This window comes from Triticum urartu, chromosome 6, assembly GCF_003073215.2.
Source record: "Triticum urartu cultivar G1812 chromosome 6, Tu2.1, whole genome shotgun sequence".
NCBI classification, from domain to species: domain Eukaryota; kingdom Viridiplantae; phylum Streptophyta; class Magnoliopsida; order Poales; family Poaceae; genus Triticum; species Triticum urartu.
The window spans coordinates 412,534,457-412,550,991 of record NC_053027.1 but is presented as its reverse complement, the minus strand read 5'-3'; the positions used below and the strand labels follow the sequence as shown (position 1 = coordinate 412,550,991).

General features: G+C 44.0%; 4 protein-coding genes and 1 non-coding gene across 5 annotated transcripts; 2 read left to right on the top strand and 3 right to left on the bottom strand.

The window, feature by feature from the left end:
- Positions 1-977: 977 nt before the first annotated feature.
- Positions 978-1,049, bottom strand: TRNAP-UGG. Its single transcript has one exon. It is a non-coding gene; the product is annotated as a tRNA-Pro (tRNA).
- A 1,044-nt stretch (positions 1,050-2,093) lies between these two features.
- LOC125513852 (probable ascorbate-specific transmembrane electron transporter 1) lies at positions 2,094-4,360 on the top strand. Its single transcript, XM_048679058.1, has 4 exons — positions 2,094-2,397; positions 3,167-3,215; positions 3,291-3,493; positions 3,836-4,360. Exons 1-4 carry the CDS (start codon positions 2,254-2,256, stop codon positions 4,142-4,144), a joined length of 705 nt encoding a protein of 234 aa, XP_048535015.1. The 5' UTR covers positions 2,094-2,253; the 3' UTR covers positions 4,145-4,360.
- A 3,924-nt stretch (positions 4,361-8,284) lies between these two features.
- LOC125513848 (remorin-like) lies at positions 8,285-10,459 on the top strand. The gene is made up of 5 exons (XM_048679055.1): positions 8,285-8,521; positions 8,720-8,776; positions 8,872-8,959; positions 9,264-9,345; positions 10,042-10,459. Exons 1-5 carry the CDS (start codon positions 8,368-8,370, stop codon positions 10,240-10,242), a joined length of 582 nt encoding a protein of 193 aa, XP_048535012.1. The 5' UTR covers positions 8,285-8,367; the 3' UTR covers positions 10,243-10,459.
- Positions 10,460-10,843: 384 nt separating this feature from the next.
- Positions 10,844-12,721, bottom strand: LOC125513849 (2-methyl-6-phytyl-1,4-hydroquinone methyltransferase 1, chloroplastic; the record flags this gene model as incomplete). The annotated part of the gene is made up of 3 exons (XM_048679056.1): positions 10,844-11,208; positions 11,307-11,613; positions 12,174-12,721. Coding segments are annotated over 3 exons (1,011 nt in total), but the record flags the coding sequence as incomplete, so codon positions are not given.
- A 764-nt stretch (positions 12,722-13,485) lies between these two features.
- LOC125513850 (phosphopantetheine adenylyltransferase 1-like) lies at positions 13,486-15,965 on the bottom strand. The gene is made up of 6 exons (XM_048679057.1): positions 15,729-15,965; positions 15,550-15,621; positions 15,382-15,441; positions 14,428-14,522; positions 14,068-14,137; positions 13,486-13,981 (listed from the first exon to the last, which is right to left on the bottom strand). The coding sequence occupies exons 1-6, from the start codon at positions 15,948-15,950 to the stop codon at positions 13,853-13,855; spliced, it is 648 nt and encodes a 215-aa protein (XP_048535014.1). The 5' UTR covers positions 15,951-15,965; the 3' UTR covers positions 13,486-13,852.
- Positions 15,966-16,535: the final 570 nt, after the last annotated feature.

Here is a 16,535-nt window from a genome sequence, read left to right as displayed (position 1 = left end):
GTCAGACTGGGGAGGCATAATTTTCACTGCTTGTAGGGAAATTCGCACATGTGATAATGCCCTGGAAGCCGAGTTGGCTGCATGTAGGGAGGGGCTCGAATTGGCCCTACACCGGTCTGACTTGCCCATTATCATTAAGATGGATAGTGTGAAAGCTGTGAATATGCTGAACGCTTCGAGAAGGGACCGCTCGAGGCACCACGTGCCAGTTGAGGAGATCAAGAGGATGAAGGATGCTGAAGCTAGTGAGATCTCTATTACTTTTATTAGTCGCTCGCAAAATAAAATTAGCCACACTCTTGCAGAGTATGGCAGGAGTACCCCCCGTATTGCGGTATGGCTGGGCTCGAGTATGCGTGACATTGTAAACTTGGTTATGGCTGATTTACCTTCTTGAATATGTTGAACGCTTTGAGAAGGGACCGCTTGAGGCACCGCATGCCAGTTGAGGAGATCAAGAGGATGAAGGATGCTGAAGCTAGGGAGATCTCTATTACTTTTATTAGTCGCTCGCAAAATAAAGTTAGCCACACTCTTGCAGAGTATGGCAGGAGTACCCCCCGTATTGCGGTATGGCTGGGCTCGAGTATGCGTGACATTGTAAACTTGGTTATGGCTGATTTACCTTCTTGAATATGCTGAACGCTTTGAGAAGGGACCGCTTGAGGCACCGCATGCCAGTTGAGGAGATCAAGAGGATGAAGGATGCTGAAGCTAGGGAGATCTCTATTACTTTTATTAGTCGCTCGCAAAATAAAGTTAGCCACACTCTTGCAGAGTATGGCAGGAGTACCCCCCCGTACTGCGGTATGGTTGGGCTCGAGTATGCGTGACATTGTAAACTTGGTTATGGCTGATTTGCCTTCATAAGTAATAAAAATCTCCCTTTTCCCCGAAAAAAAAAAGACCTATCCAGAACTCCCGCAAAAAGAAGACCTATGCAAGCAAAATAAAATTGACAAAAGGAAGAAAAAAAAGGGGCATTCCGAGAATCGAACTCGGGACCTCTCGCACCCAAAGCGAGAATCATACCACTAGACCAAATGCCCTGTTATGTTAATTAATAAGCTGGAACTTAATTAAAGTGTCCTCAGACTAAGCTGACTTCAAGTGACCTAAACGGCAGGCCACACATCCCCTGTAGTCAGAACAGTGCAGCATAGAGCACGACTGTCCATCTCCGACCACTGCGCGCGCACACACACATACGCCACCTTCTATGCTTTTAATAGACAAAAATTATAATTTTAATTCACATATAGCTACTTGTAACATCCAGCTTTTGCAAACTTAATTTAATATCTACTCCCTCTATAAAGAAATATAAAAGAAATTATTTTATTACGTACGCTTGTGGCGCAGCTAGCAAAAATTACCCCAAATAACAAAACCCTCCAAGCAAGACCTCCCCCCTCCCCAACTTCGACATAACTCCGCCATCGTCATTTTTAGGCTTCATTCGTTCTCATACCCCCTTTTGCCATCCAGTCCCGATAATTTTTTCCCTTCTAATTCTCTCGAATCCTTGTGCATGATACTTTTTAGTTAGCCCTAGGAAATCACACATGCACTATTAATGAGCATTCATTGTTTGTATTGCGCATGTAAAAAGTGGTAGGTCCTATGTGTATGTTTGTACTTTTGCCATTCCGTGCATGTTTGTATTGCGCAGGTAAAAAGTAACATGGCCTTGTCGGAAACCAAGCGTTCCAACGCGGGCATTGAAGGAGTCAATTTATGTTTAACTATAATATAGGTCCCATGTGTCACCGCCAAAGCAGCTACGAAATGTATTTAGTACCTTATTTGTAAATTAATATAAAAGCGTTTAGATCATTAAAGTAGTGATCTAAACGTTTCTATATTAGTTTACGAAGGGAGTACTTGTTATTGATGAAGGCTACAGTTTGTCCAGAACAATACAGAAATTTGTGAAGTTATCAATGTCTTTGGTAATTTTGCACGTGTAGCCATTGAATGTCTGACGTTGATGTGCGACGTGGGCCTCTTCTTCATCATATAGCGAGAGCAATCGACAACTACCAGGCGTGTCGCCCTTATCGCGATTTTTATGGAGAGAAATCAACAGATAATACACGAGAAAAAATATCATTTATAAATTATAAAGAGGCGCGGGGACGCCACGCTCCCGCATTGTCTCCACTCGCTCCGTCCGCCGGGGAAAGAAACCAGCAGCAGCGCCGGCGAGAGAGGAGCAGGGGAGAGGGGCAGAGGAGCAGAGGGCCGGAGGCGATGGGGCTGGGCGTGAGGGCGGCGCCGTTCACGTACGTGGCGCACGCGCTGGCCGTGGTGGCCGCCGCCATGGTGCTGTACTGGTGCATCCACTTCCGCGGCGGCCTCGCCTTCGAAGCCGACAACAAGAACCTCATCTTCAACGTGAGAACCACCTGTTCCTTCTTCTCTGGCGGCAGACAATTTTAGATTCCGCCTTTTTGTTTTGCTCCCTAGAGGAAAAGAAAAGGCGAAATCGCATCGAGTGGGGCTGTGGGGGATGGGTAGGTACGCTAGCATCGTGGAAGAGGAAGTGAGCGCCAAGATTTGATTTGACCGTCGTGTCCGTGCGATTTAGAAAAGCGTCTGCTTGAATTTCTGCTGCGAGCGTTGGCTTGGTGATTTTCTGTTATTGGCTCCATGGTCCATGGAGATTAGATTAGATGATGCTTGGCTCTAGCCATATGAACTTGTGATAAGAACAACTTCTGTTTGCGTTATATATGCACCGATAGTTAAGCAATTTTTTAAGTCAATCTGAACAAAATGGATACACACGTCATTGCGTCCGTGTGCTGATGCACATCAATTGTACTCCAAATCTCAACTGCACATTTCTGTTAGGGTCATTAGCTAACTGCTCTCTAACGCATCTGAAAATGTCTAGTAAGTGTTAGTGTCTGCCGTACTATATGTCCGTTTCAGTTAAAAAACATCCAGGTCTCTGAGTTAATTGCAGATGGAGATGTCTAATAAACCAATAATCGTTGTCCTTTGTTTCCCCCAATTCCTGACATGGATTTCCAAAGACTCCCTCGGTGAGAGCTGGAGCTTCAGAATTACTTGTGCTCCCTGCTGTTTGTAACAGTTTTTAGGATAATAACTTGTTTACATTTAGCAATTTCGAGAATGTTACTAATGTTAAACATTACAGGTTCATCCTGTTCTTATGTTGATTGGCTTTATTATTCTTGGCAGTGAAGGTAATGCTGAAAATTCCTCAACTTTTCTGGCTTGTGATTTTTCTTTTGTTTGTAAGACTTTGTCCATTTTGGCAGCTATAATGATATACAAGGTACTACCTACGGTGAACCATGATACAACTAAGTTGATCCATCTAGTGCTCCATGCTATTGCGCTTGTGCTCGGTGCGGTCGGGATATACTGTGCTTTTAAGAATCACAATGAAACTGGAATTGCGAACCTTTACAGTCTGCATTCTTGGCTTGGAATAGGAACAATTTCTCTATATGGTATTCAGGTATGACTTTTCGACTTCCGATATCGTGGCAATTCTCTGTTCCATTTATCAACCTGGTTCATTTGATCACATTGGTTTTACGTATTTGTAGATGACTGTAGTTTTTTAACCTTTTATGAGTCCGCTGACACAGTTCACTTACAGTAGAACAGGCAGACAATATTTAAAGCATTTACTAAAGTATGAGTACTGGATTACTCTAAAAAGAAAAATGGATTGGTTTAGAGCTGATGCATGCCACAATTGTTGAACTAGGAAGTTGCATTATAGTTGAAGTCAAAAGAATTGTAGATTTTTTTAATTGAGTTTTGACCAGTGCTCTTTAATTTGCGTTTGTGACAGTGGATATTTGGATTCTTGGCCTTCTTCTTCCCCAAGGCTGCGCCAAATGTGAGGAAGGGTGCTCTTCCTTGGCACGTACTACTTGGGATCTTCGTTTACATTTTAGCCCTGGCAACGGCAGAACTTGGGTTTCTGGAGAAGCTCACCTTCCTCCAAAGCTCGGGCATCGACAAATATGGACCAGAGTCATTTCTGGTGAACTTCACGGCATTGGTTGTTGTGCTATTTGGTGCCTCAGTTGTTGTAGCTGCTGTTGCCCCAGCTCGCCTTGAAGAGCCACAGGATTATGCTCCAATCCCAGAAAACTAGTATGTGTGAAGTGTACTACGTAAACAGAAATTCACTAAGTTTGTTGTCACCATAGTGCTGTGATACCAGTATCTCTCCGATTTGAAAAATGAATGATCTGATAAGAAATGTTGTGCATCCTCCTTGTGTATATGTAAATACATACAAGTACATATTGTTCTTCCATGTATCAATGTATAATTGAAACATCTATGTAAGCAGCTATTTTACAAATTACATATCTGTCTTGATCTGATGAGTTCTATTGTGTTCTACTATTATTTGTTTGTTGCTGCTGTTCTATAAATATAGCTGAGTTTAGTGCTTCAGAAGCAAGTACATAAACTGCTGAACAGAAAGGGCTACTTAGTTTCCTGGACAGATTGAAGTACTTGTTTTTTTCCAACCGGGCTTGCACCCCTTTCCATTAATTTTGCAATCAACGGAAATACAATGTTCCAGTAGTTTTCCAAGACAACAACCCAAAATAAGACTGAAAGGGGAGGAGCGAGCTGGAGCATCGACAGGAAACCCACCGCAAAAGGACCCTAAAACGGATCAACCGCCATGGGACGAAAACCTAACGACACTGACTAGCCACTACCCTAACCACAAAGACATAGTGCGAAACCTGAGAGGTTACATAGCCTACTCAGGGCATAAAGAGATAATCCTCCAAAAACACAGATCACTCCAGGCCGGGCATCAAACCCCAGTGGACTGGAAAACGAGCAGGTTAGCCGATCTGGATCCCATCTCCATCCTTCAAAAGCATCACACCTCGCGAGTGAGACCTGTCCGCCAGAGCTGCTGCCGCATACGCCAACCTCTTCACGCCCGCCTGAAACTTCGACGTATCTTCTTCTTTCAGCAGTCCTGTCCAATACAACATAAAAGAGCATGCATTGAAAACAGCCTCCAGTGGAGAACGAACATTATATTTATCGAAAGTGACTTTATTTCGAAGACACCAGATCCCCCAACACAAAGCAACAATAATCATCATGTAGAACTTTTTTCCACCTGGGAAGAATTTATATAACCACGCCCAGCTTTGCCATAGAGACCGTGGGCAACAGGATGCTCCAGCCGTGATACCCGGGGTTCCCCAGACCATTCGAGCAACAGAACATGTAAAGAATAGATGGTTTGCAGTTTCTATGTTAGTGCAGAAAAAGCAAACAGGATTCCCGGGCCAATTCCTCTTCCGCAAATTATCCCGAGTAAGCATAGCATTTTGAAATAGCTGCCACAGAAATATTTTGATTTTCAATGGGATACTAGCTTTCCAGATCCACTTGTAGTTAGGACCAGCTAAATCCCTCTCCAACCATTCATACACAGATTTAGTGGTAAATCTTTTGTTCTTACTGAGACTCCAAAACACAGTATCAGGGATAGTGTTTAAAGCATATTTTTTTGCCACAGATACCACCCACTCCCACTGATCATTAACCTCCCCAAACAGCCTGCGCCTGAAGCCCATCTTGTAATTTTTTGCCACAAAATCAGCAATAGTCCCATCCTAATCCTGACATATGCTGAACAAGATAGGGAATTTTTCACACAAGGGGGCAACATCTAACCATGGGTCATGCCAAACCCTAGCCAAGTTACCACTATTAATCTTGACAGCCCTTCCTGCCATATAAGTCTCCTTAACTTTCATAATCGCTTTCCAGCAAGAGGAATCCGAAAAACGACTACGAATATTAGCCACAGTTTTGTTTTGAAATATCTGGCACGAATAATTTGCTGCCACAACCCATCGTTAGTTTCAAGCTTCCACCACCATTTAGTTAGCAGACTAATGTTCTGCTTGTGGAGGTCCTTGATCCCCAGCCCACCTATTCTTTTGGACCGGCAAACCCTAGCCCATTTTACCATATGATATGCACGTTTTTTTGTAACAAATGGTAATGTTGTTCACCACATAGCTACAGATTAGGAAACAGTCCAATCAAGAAAACAGCTAGACCGAGTGGTACGGGGCAAATTTCACAAAGCAAAGTCAGCAAAGGGGATCAACAACATCTCAGAAATCTCAGCATTTACAGTGAAAACAAACCACAAGTCGCCGCAAGCACCAATTGACGGCCCTTAGTCGATGGTCACTGTTGAACCCACCGAGCCCATTGCAGATCACCGCTTTTTCTAGTGCTTCAGTCTCACCCAATCAATTGAACACAAAAAACTGCAACAAATATTACTATTTTGAACTTCTGCAACAACCTATGGGCCAAAAGAATCGCAAGAAAAGCCAACAAGACAAATAAAACAACACAACCTATGGGCCAAAAGAATCGCAAGTAAAGCCCAACAAGACAAATAAAACAACAACCCACGAAGACACGAACAATCTGGCCACTCAAACGAACAACGAATATTTCTCAGGAAAAAAACATCCACAAATGATGCAGCCGGAGCTAATATTAGCAGAAAAAACAACGCTTAACTCCCTGGCTGAGATTTAACTACTTCTCAGTCGACTAAGGTTAACTAAACTATTTCTCAGTTGACTCGGAACTAGAAAATGTAGAAAATGTTTCAAAGTTTTCAAGCAACAATGAAACCTGCAGTCTTTTCGGCTTCTATTCATGGTCCCTTGTTCTTCTTTGTGACTCCCTTCGCATCCCGCCTCCAGCGGTCTGTTTGCGAACTTTCTCCCATGTACAAGCTAGCTTGGTTTTGGAGTAACTTTGTCGTAGTGAGATGATTGGTGTCTGATGGTTGTTGTTGTAGTATTCCACAAAGCAAAAGTTACAGTAGTTGTTTTGTTCGCTTTGGTTTTTTTCTCTTTGTCTAGCCATATTTTGGTCCTGTGTTAGTTTTTTTTTCCTCTCTCTCTCTGTCTAGCGGGGTTCGTCCAAGTTGGCAGGCCACCAAATCTTACTTGCTTTCCAGACCTACTGGCGATCCTTTTTTTTTTGCGAATAGACCTACTGGCGATCCAACAAAGCAGGCAGGAAGCAATAATCAAAGCGCCGGCGACAGCTCATGTCACTACATGAGCGAGCAGCCAGATGGTTTCCACATCACAACTGATGTGAAGACTGCGTCTTTATCAAAAAATGAGATATAGTAGTCGAGTAGGTACGCCAAAATGCCTTGAAACGCACTCCACTAGCGCCATTGTTTCCTTGTATTTTTGCATGGCGACGGTATTTGCGTTTGCATTCTGAATATCACGGTGCTGGAAAGGTTTCTTCTTGGAAAAAGAAGAGACCAGCGGCTGCCTGAACTGAAAGTCTGAAAATGTCGATACAGGCTGGTCCGGCACGACGCGGGACGGGAAAGAGACGAGCTGGTGAGACCGGAGACACGAAAACAGGTGGGCTCGTGGTGGGCTTTAATGCGCAAAATACAGCCCAGAGATTGGAGGATCGCGCTGTAGTAGCAGTTTAGTGTGGCTTACAACCGTCTGTTTACGTAGGGACGAAGATAATTAAAGTGGAGACATGATGCACGACCCAATTAGTGGGATGAGAAAAAGAAGGCGGCTTAGGAATGATCATTAGCATCGACGTCGATTGTATTGTACCAACACAAGGCAAAGGCAACAGCCCTTGCTTGTGTTGTTTTCCAGCTGTGGATCGATCGTTTTTAAGCCGCGTCCGCAGCTTGACGGCGAATATATCCCTAGGATTCGATAGTCCGGTTTGTACCGTACTGTGCTCCCACCTACTTGGACCTGTGAGAATTATACTCCCCGAACGTGCCAATTCAACGCTGCGCTGTCCCTGCCCGCCCGGGTCCTTCCGCCTTCGGGCACAACGGCCGCGCGATGTCCGATGCGTCGGAGGAGGCGGACGCCCGGAGGCCGGACGGCACGGCCCGCGCGTGTGCGCCATGAAAACCACCGATGGACGGCCTCCGTTCCGTTGGCAGACCAAGGCCGAGGCGCGCGTCATTTCATTGAATTTTCCCGTGGGTGTGTCAACACCCACGCACGCACCTGCTAAAAGCAGCCCCACTAAATAAGCTCCCGGATATATAGCCTACTAATTATTTATTTCCTCCTCCTTCCACCTCCCCGCTGGCCAACCTTTCCTCCAGGCTCCTGTCAAAAAAATATAGAAAAAAAAACTTTTCCTCTAGGCCAGGCTAACGGCAGCGGAGCCACTTAAACCCGTTCTATATATTGCTCCGCGTCAAGCCGCGGTTGAGTATCGCTAGCGTGACAGACAGTGAAGCAGCTGCGGAAGTTTCTCACCGCAACAAGCACCTGTGCGCGTGCGTGCGTGATGGCCGGGGAGGAAGCCAAGAAGGCGGTGCCGGCTGCTGCGGCGCCGGAGGCGGCCGCAGAGAAGGACGTGCCGGTGGTCATCCCGCCTCCCCCGGGGGCCAAGCCACCGGCCGTGGCCGATGACTCCAAGGCCCTCGTCGTCGTCGACAGCAGTGAGTATACTACTCTACTTGTTGTCCAAGGATCTATTCTGAGACATGCTAACCATTCTCAACTGTGAAGAGGGTTCATATGTGGAAGCATCAACTATTGCCTGTCCTGTTCGCCATGTTTTCTATCTGTTCCACAAGGTTCAGTCAGTCAAGTCACCGCACCTGATTTCTGACACTTTGCTCCGGTTTCTTGTGCAGAAGCTGCCGAAAAACCTCACCCTGAGAAGAACATCCACAGGGGCGCACATGAAAGAGGTGACTGAATGATGATTCAACTCCGTTCCTTCTTCTCGTCTCTGCTGAATACAGCCGACTAAGCTGACAGCATACATAATATAACCTGCTTTCAGACGTCGCTCTTGCAAAGGTGGAGACGGAGAAGATGAGCTCTTTGATCAAAGCATGGGTGGAGAACGAGAAGGCCAAGGCTGAGAACAAGTAAGTTCTGAACAATAGATCCATTGTCACCCCTTCATTCTGCACTGGGACTGTCAGTTAGCTGGATCAAGCATCCATCCTTTTTAGCACCCCTCCCTGTTCAGTAATCTGAATGTTTCACTGGCCAGCCCTGGAAAACTCTGTCACAGACTTAAAACCGGAAAGTTGTCACTGGAAGCTTTGCTATTCACTGCCCCCATTGCGTCACAACACCCTATATATATCGAGGAAATAAGTTGCAAATCATAACTCCAAATAAATTGAAAACAATAAATTTAATCCCTTGCTGTCTATGTCACAACAGGGCTGCTAAGAAGCTATCGTCCATTCTTTCATGGGAGAACACAAAGAAGGCAACCATAGATGCTCAACTCAAAAGGAAGGAAGTAAGTCCTCCATTCCAATTTCATGTTTGTCAAGTTATGATTCTGGTATATTTTATTCTTACCAAGTTCGTTATTCCCTTTCTTTATTGCTGGGGATTTTGAATGACCTGCCTTTTTTTTTCAAACCATGAGTGGTCTGCATATTTACCGGTACATTTACAATACTTCCATTGAACTTCATATTTTCACACTTTAGTGATATGTTCGAGTAGGATGCAAACAAGGAAGTTCTTCTTTTCTTCGAGAAAAAGAATCTATCGACTCTTGCCACATCAAGGCAATACAACCATAAGAGTTTACTCCCAGCCTATGCATAAGTAGAATCCCACAGACACAACATTACAGGCCAACAATAAAGTTCAGCCATAACATGTAACGACATAGTTTAAACACAAAAGGAAACAGCTTAAGGTCTTGGAAGACCGATCCGAAAGACTAAAACATTGTCCATGCTGGGTAAACATCTCCTTGGCCACCTGCTCCACCTTGGCACATAATATGAACAGTGCATATATAAAAATTCACTATTTCTTTCTCTAGAAAAAAAAAAGAGAACTCGTTTATGTCTTCTGGTGACCTTGACTAGCTGAGAAGTTATTGTCTATCTATTCAATATGCTATGTAGCCACTTCTCCTAGAGGAATTTTATGTGCGTCCACTGATCGGCTAATGTTCTGGAATTTTACGAGCGTTCAGGAAGAGTTGGAAAAGAAGAAGGCCGAATACGCTGAGAAGATGAAGAACAGAAAGGCAATCGCCCACAGGGAAGCTGAAGAGAAGAGAGCAATGGTAGTGGCCCGGCGTGGTGAAGAAGTTCTCAAGGCCGAGGAGATGGCAGCAAAGTACCGTGCAACCGGGCTGGCTCCCAAGAAACTTCTCGGATGTTTCGGGGCATAAGAAGCACCTCAATCTTATGGCGTTGGAGGTGATCTGTTCTGTGTAGTTGTTTTTTTTCATTATGTTCTGAAAATGTGTCCTGTTTTCTGTGAGTTAAGTTTGCGACTCTTCATGTTATCTTTTTTTGCTGGGAGCTACTCTTCATGTTGCATACATGTAACTGCAAAGACAGATTTTTGGTGGTACATATATAGCATGCATTGTTCACGTTGTCTGATATCAAACAATTACTTGCAGTAATATTCTCTCCATGATATCATACATGTTGAATCATATAGCTGCTCTACTTTTCTTTTGTAATGTCTGTTGGGTCTGATGTAGCGACTTCATGGCTTTCTGCATGACATGTTCAGAGCATATGATCTCTTCTTGACTCGCGGTCTGATGTAACGACTTCATGCCTGTTTCCTCTTCCAGTGTGTGGTCTTGGTAATGTGGGCATATGTAGGTATGGAATACAGGAATACAGGATATATGAAAGACAACAAGGAGACTTACCGAATTTGAACCTAACAAGTTCGCCACCGAATTTTCAGTTCAAAATTTGGTCTCAGAGCTCTTATTTATTTCGATGGCAATTTTCACCATGTTAGAGGATGCATTTTGACGCTTCATCAAGCTCCTTTGCATTTCATCCGATAAATGGGAATATTACATCCCTAGCCTCTACAATTCTGCTAGTGAACAAAGTCCCTTTGCATAAACAAGATTTTGACGGAAAGAAAAGCACAAACATACATGAGTAGGGAACTGCAAGCACTACAGGTCGCTAACATACAGAAGCCAAAATTGGATCTTCACTACCATTGCTTAAATCGGCTGGCCTTTGGGAACAACCTGATCCTTGATCCACATGTAGATAGGCACTAGCACGTAGTACGACGCGCATATCGTCCCGATGGCGAAGCGGAAGAGGAAGGCGAGAAGATTCACCTGTTCCTCAACATCCTCAGCCTTGGGACCAAGCTGCAGCAACAACATACCAATGATAAGTGATATCAACACACTTGGAACATTGAGATGGAGAAAACAAAGTCTGGCAGCTACGGATGCATGGAATGTACCTGCAAAGGGGAGTCGCCAGAAGCTCTCTTCACGCCTGTCACGGAGCATCCCATGATCAAGCCATGCCGACGAACACCACGGTACCACTTGGGCCCGATCCTTTTGAGCTTGACATCCTCGAACCCTGCCTTGGTGAACCACTCTATGTACTCTTCTTCTGTGGGGAAGAGCATCCACATGTCGGCGAAGAAGCGAGATAGCCAGAATGTTGGGTGAACTGGACCAATCAAACAGGCAAGCCCGCCAGGCTTCACGACCCTGTAAGCTTCCTTGATTCCTCGCTGCGGGTCAGGCCAATACTCAATGCTGGAGAATAACACCATCTATAAGCATGGCTGATGAAACGGAGGCATAAGAGATATGGCATTCGACTCACAATAATAAAATCTAAGCCAGGTCGCAAATATACACTCCTTTCAATGTTCAAGCAGCAGCTTAACATATAGGAAAGGATTAACCAAAGGTATCTGTACATGTCTACAGATCTGAAGATAGTTAGATCATTTCTTCCAGCAGAGTATCAGGACTTCAATAACAATTCTTGAATCATGGACAGCTGGAAACAAGAGCATTATCATTTGCTTCAAATTGCACCAGTACCAATATATCCTGGCAGGCAACTGAACCATTGTGTTTATAATGTTTATACTGCGGTCAGATGGATTTTGTCAACTAAAACCGGATTGGTATACAAATCTAGATATATTAAGACAGGAAATAACAAGGTATTGACATTAATAGTAGTAAGTAGCAGCAGGAAAGGATGAAGGTCAAGAAAATACTAGCCTACTCAAGCTGGCATAAGATCAGTATATACAAAGAGGTACTATAAGATAAGATATCCATACAATTGATAAGAGCATCACCTTCCAGCAGAGACATAGCGGTCAAATGTGTCAGTCGGAAAGGGGAGGTCCTCAGCATCACCCTCCATGATGGTCACCCCCTTCAGTGCCTCCTTCTGCCGAGCTTTCTCAATCTGGTGTGGTGACTGGTCCAGCAGAGTCACATTGTCGTTGTCCACATGCTTGACAATCCCCAATGTAGTGAACCCAGTTCCACCGCCAACATCAACAACCTTAAACTCATTGTCGTATAGTTCAGCAGGTTCCAATGCATCATCCCTCATGTCCTCAGTCCAATGCCCTGGGTTTATAACATGATCATATACTACGGAAAGAAACCTGTAGAACCAGAAGGCCTCCTTCTTGTGCTGTATGAACCTAGGCTGTGACGCTGGCCTAGCAGAGGAGACTGCACACGTTGGTACCACATACTTTGCTCCTGACCGGACACCACCTTTGTTTTTCAAAGGATTCCGACCAATCTTGGAAGGCCCCAAGAATCCTAACCCACTGGGAACTCTATATGTGGATGAACAAGCCATTTCTTGATCTCTGTATGCAATGTTAGATCAAATTGTGAATGGGTTAGTTCCTAGGGGCAAGAAAATGCTGTGGATATAATAAACAAAAACCCAGCAAAAGGGGAAATAACTATGTAACTCCTACACAAATCTTTGCGAGTTCTTCCATATACTTGTAAGGAAAATAAATAGAGGTCAAGTACCAGTGCTCCTGTGAGTTGTGAGGTGGCCATGGAGACAAGTTCTTGGCCTTTGTCAACTCATTTCTAAGTCCGGGATAACTTCAGGCCATAGAAACATGAGAACTACCAGCAGACATGTGTGCAAGATTTGTGTGTGTTGTGTGTGAGAACTTGTGTGCTGCAGCAAAAGGCTTTGACGTTTCTATTCCTTCAGAATTTTGATGGTTTTTGTCTGTTCTGCTTCTACTGATGTGGACATGGGGGTTGTAAATTTATGGTTGTGGATTTGCCACTTCATATCTTGAACTTGCTATTCAAATATTACACCTTATTTGCTGGATATATTCTATATAAGCAATTAATCTTCTGTTTTGCAAGTCTTACCAGCATTTTTTATTGCATAAATTTATACTACAACAAAAACAGCATACAAAGGCATTGTTACAATTTGCATCAGATAATTACTGGTCCTTTCCCTAGAAATAATTTAATGGCCCTAAATTATAAGTGGGTACCTCTTAACTGCAATGACTCATGAGGACAATTACTCTTGTTAACTCGTAATCAACCAAAGTAAATCGTGCGTACCTGGTTTCTGCCAAGAGACCCAAGAACAACAGTTGATCGGAATGGAGCAAATGCTACAGTTATATTGCATGACTTATATGATGTACACATCACAGAAGAGGCACCGGATTCATTTAGTTGGTTACCATTATTCCAAACGACCTCAAGGTGACTTTACAACTAGATGGCAATGCCAGGACAAAATATGTGTACATTTGGTTAGCCTAGCTTACCAACATTGACTTTGTAAGTTTATACCCTTCAGAGTAGAGCAATATAGTGTTACAGGGCCATAGGTCGACGTTTGAAGACCATTCTCATTCAAATAGGAAGGCAAAATGCCATTTCTAATTACTTTTTGTTGATAACAAGCTTCAGCGGACCACTTCAAATTTATGTATGCAGCTCAAGATTCCAGTATGTTTCCTCTCTAAACACCTTTCTGATTAGCTATGGTTGCTTTCTGTTGTTGAGCTTGTGCAGCCTCAAGCTTCCTTAAAGCAGATGAACTCATTTTTTCTCCCTCGGTATCTCCAGATAAAAGATCAACAACCTCAACCTGCAATGAAGCTCATCAGTTCGGCTATGTGCTCCATACACTTGCAAGTTGCAACTTCATAGGAAATATAGAATACATGAGCACACCTTCAATAATGGCAGTTCTTTCCCTTCTCTTTTCTGATTTACAGCAAGTCCACCACTTAGTGTCTCCTTGCTAAATATAAATAACATTTTCACATCAATGAGGCACAGCAAGCAAAGCTTAAAGTAAACAAGGACATGCATGATTAGGATGGCCCATATTGGAACATCATACTTTCAAGTCCAAAATGGAACTGTAATATGCAAGTTCAACATCAATATATTTCAGATGCTTATAGTACAGAGTTGAAATTAGTGGAAGGATGACTTTTAGCTTTTGGTAAGATCGCATGCATGAAAGAACAAAATGGCATATTTATCAATAGCTAAATGCCAGAAAAGCTATAATGCAAATGTACATACCTGACAATAATGGCATCCAGCTTATCATCAATAATGGATGGGCCATATGGATCCTCAATAGGCTCCACTTGTACTATCAGTTCTGGTTGAATAGACTGCGATTTACAACAGACCAGTCATGAGCTTTTGCAATATGTTGTAATGGTCACTAGACAAACAACAAACACATGGGCATTTTTTTTCTTTTTGGTAGCTCCTTCTGGTACCCCACACATAGCTAACGATTCAATACAGAACTGACAAGCACTTAAAAGTTCAGAGTCCATAAGCATTTGTTCCCAACGATAAAAAGTCGCCTGTACCTGAAATCGGAGTACAGGCTAATTTCATCTCCAGAAACTCTTTACAAATGTAGCATTGCAATGCTAAAGAAACAAAAAAAGTCAACAAGGAAGAGCTCTTTGGTACAAGGAGATTCTCTATCAAGCGTAAAAACAAAAGAACATTCACAAGTACTCCCTCCGTTCCATATTACTTGTCGCTGAAACAGATGTATCTATCTAGACGTATTTCAGTGCTAGATACATCCGTTTGAGCGACAACTAATATGGAACGGAGGGAGTAGAACAGCATGCACAGATAGTAATAAGTCAGTCCTCAAATGCCACAAACTTCATTTCAAAGTCACTCACTACTGAAATTCTAAATTCTCACTGAAAGCATCAAGATGCACAAAAGCAAATACTTGTCTGCCAGAAACTAAATTCTCAACATGACTGCAGAATTTCCACCCCTCAGACCAAAACAACCAATAATTACTGGTACCTTGCACCAGTTCAGCAACCTAATCACATCCACAGCTTCGTTGCATACAGGACCACACAAACGTCAAACAAAAGCAACACGCCGATCTAGTTACCAACCAAATCGACCTCATCACTAGCTATCCGCCCAATCATTATTAAGTCTCTGCTACCAGAAATCGCAGAAAACAAGGAGGCAAGACAGACAAACCTTGATGTAATCCTCCACGGCCTTGATGCGCTTCTCCACGGGTTCGATAAGCTCAGCGTACTAGGTATGGGAACAAGAACACGACCAAGAAGCATCATGACTCCAGGAACTGATGAACATGGGTGGAAATAAAAAGCACCTTTTGGGGGAAAAGGCGAGATTTCTCACCTCCTTCTTGGCGAGCATGGGGCCCGTGCAGACGCCCACCACGATCCGATCCCTCGCCAAATCTGCCGAGGCCTACCACCCAACACCCAAACAACACAACGAAGCAAGATTTAATCGGAAGGAAGGCAAAAAAGAAAAGAGAAACAATCCTGCTCATTTCTATGTTCTGGAGCAGCCACCTTGAGGAGGCGACGGTGGCCGTCGTGGAGGCGGTCGAAGGTGCCTCCTAGGACCACGGAGCCGTACGGCGGAGAGTCCTCCGCCGCCGGAGCTGGCGACGGCGGCGCTCCGGTCGGGATGTCGCCAGAGACGGGGGCAGCGATCATTTCTTTTCCTGTTGTTTTCCCCCTTTCCTCCTCCTCTTGTGGTTGTAGATTGAGGGCCCAGATTGACTCATACATGTGCTTAGATCTTTCTGTCTTTGTTAAAAAAAAAACTTTCAATCTATTCATTATCAATCATCACAACAGTAAAACGAATAGCAGCTATAATGATAATTATATCCAGATTGGTCAACCATCTAGCGATGACTACAAGCACGGAGCGAGCCGAAGGCGCACCACCGTCATCGCCCCTTCTTCATTGGAGCCCGGGGAAACTTGTTATAGTAGACAGTCGGGAAGTCCTCGTGCTAATGCACTATAGGACCGGCGCACCAGAATAGCAACCACCGCCGTTGAAGAGAAGCGTAGATCGAAAGGATCCAACCCGGCAAAACACGAACAAAGACCGGATCCATCAAAAACAAACGTCGACCGAATCCCGCAAGATCCGTCGAAGACAAACCTCCGTGCGCCCTCCAACGCGCTAGAAGCACCATCGAAAACGGGGGCTAGACGGGGAGAACTTTATTCCATCTTTAGAGAGTCGGTGCTGCCTCGTCTCTTCAAGCAAGACACAAACCCTAAGAGAAGTCGGAAAATCATCCAAAAACGAAATCCCTCTTCTGCATCTTGTCCTTTTCTCGACTTTTGGTGGGACCCAAA

Coding starts and splice junctions, on each gene's coding strand:
- LOC125513848 (XM_048679055.1), top strand. CDS start 8,368: ATGGCCGGGGAGGAAGCCAAGAAGGCGGTGCCGGCTGCTGCGGCGCCG. Junction 8,522..8,719: donor CCTCGTCGTCGTCGACAGCA/GTGAGTATACTA, acceptor TTTCTTGTGCAG/AAGCTGCCGAAAAACCTCAC. Junction 8,960..9,263: donor AAGGCCAAGGCTGAGAACAA/GTAAGTTCTGAA, acceptor ATGTCACAACAG/GGCTGCTAAGAAGCTATCGT.
- LOC125513852 (XM_048679058.1), top strand. CDS start 2,254: ATGGGGCTGGGCGTGAGGGCGGCGCCGTTCACGTACGTGGCGCACGCG. Junction 2,398..3,166: donor ACAAGAACCTCATCTTCAAC/GTGAGAACCACC, acceptor TAAACATTACAG/GTTCATCCTGTTCTTATGTT. Junction 3,216..3,290: donor TATTATTCTTGGCAGTGAAG/GTAATGCTGAAA, acceptor CCATTTTGGCAG/CTATAATGATATACAAGGTA.
- LOC125513850 (XM_048679057.1), bottom strand. CDS start 15,950: ATGTATGAGTCAATCTGGGCCCTCAATCTACAACCACAAGAGGAGGAG. Junction 14,138..14,427: donor CTGGATGCCATTATTGTCAG/GTATGTACATTT, acceptor ATTTATATTTAG/CAAGGAGACACTAAGTGGTG. Junction 13,982..14,067: donor AAGAACTGCCATTATTGAAG/GTGTGCTCATGT, acceptor GCTTCATTGCAG/GTTGAGGTTGTTGATCTTTT.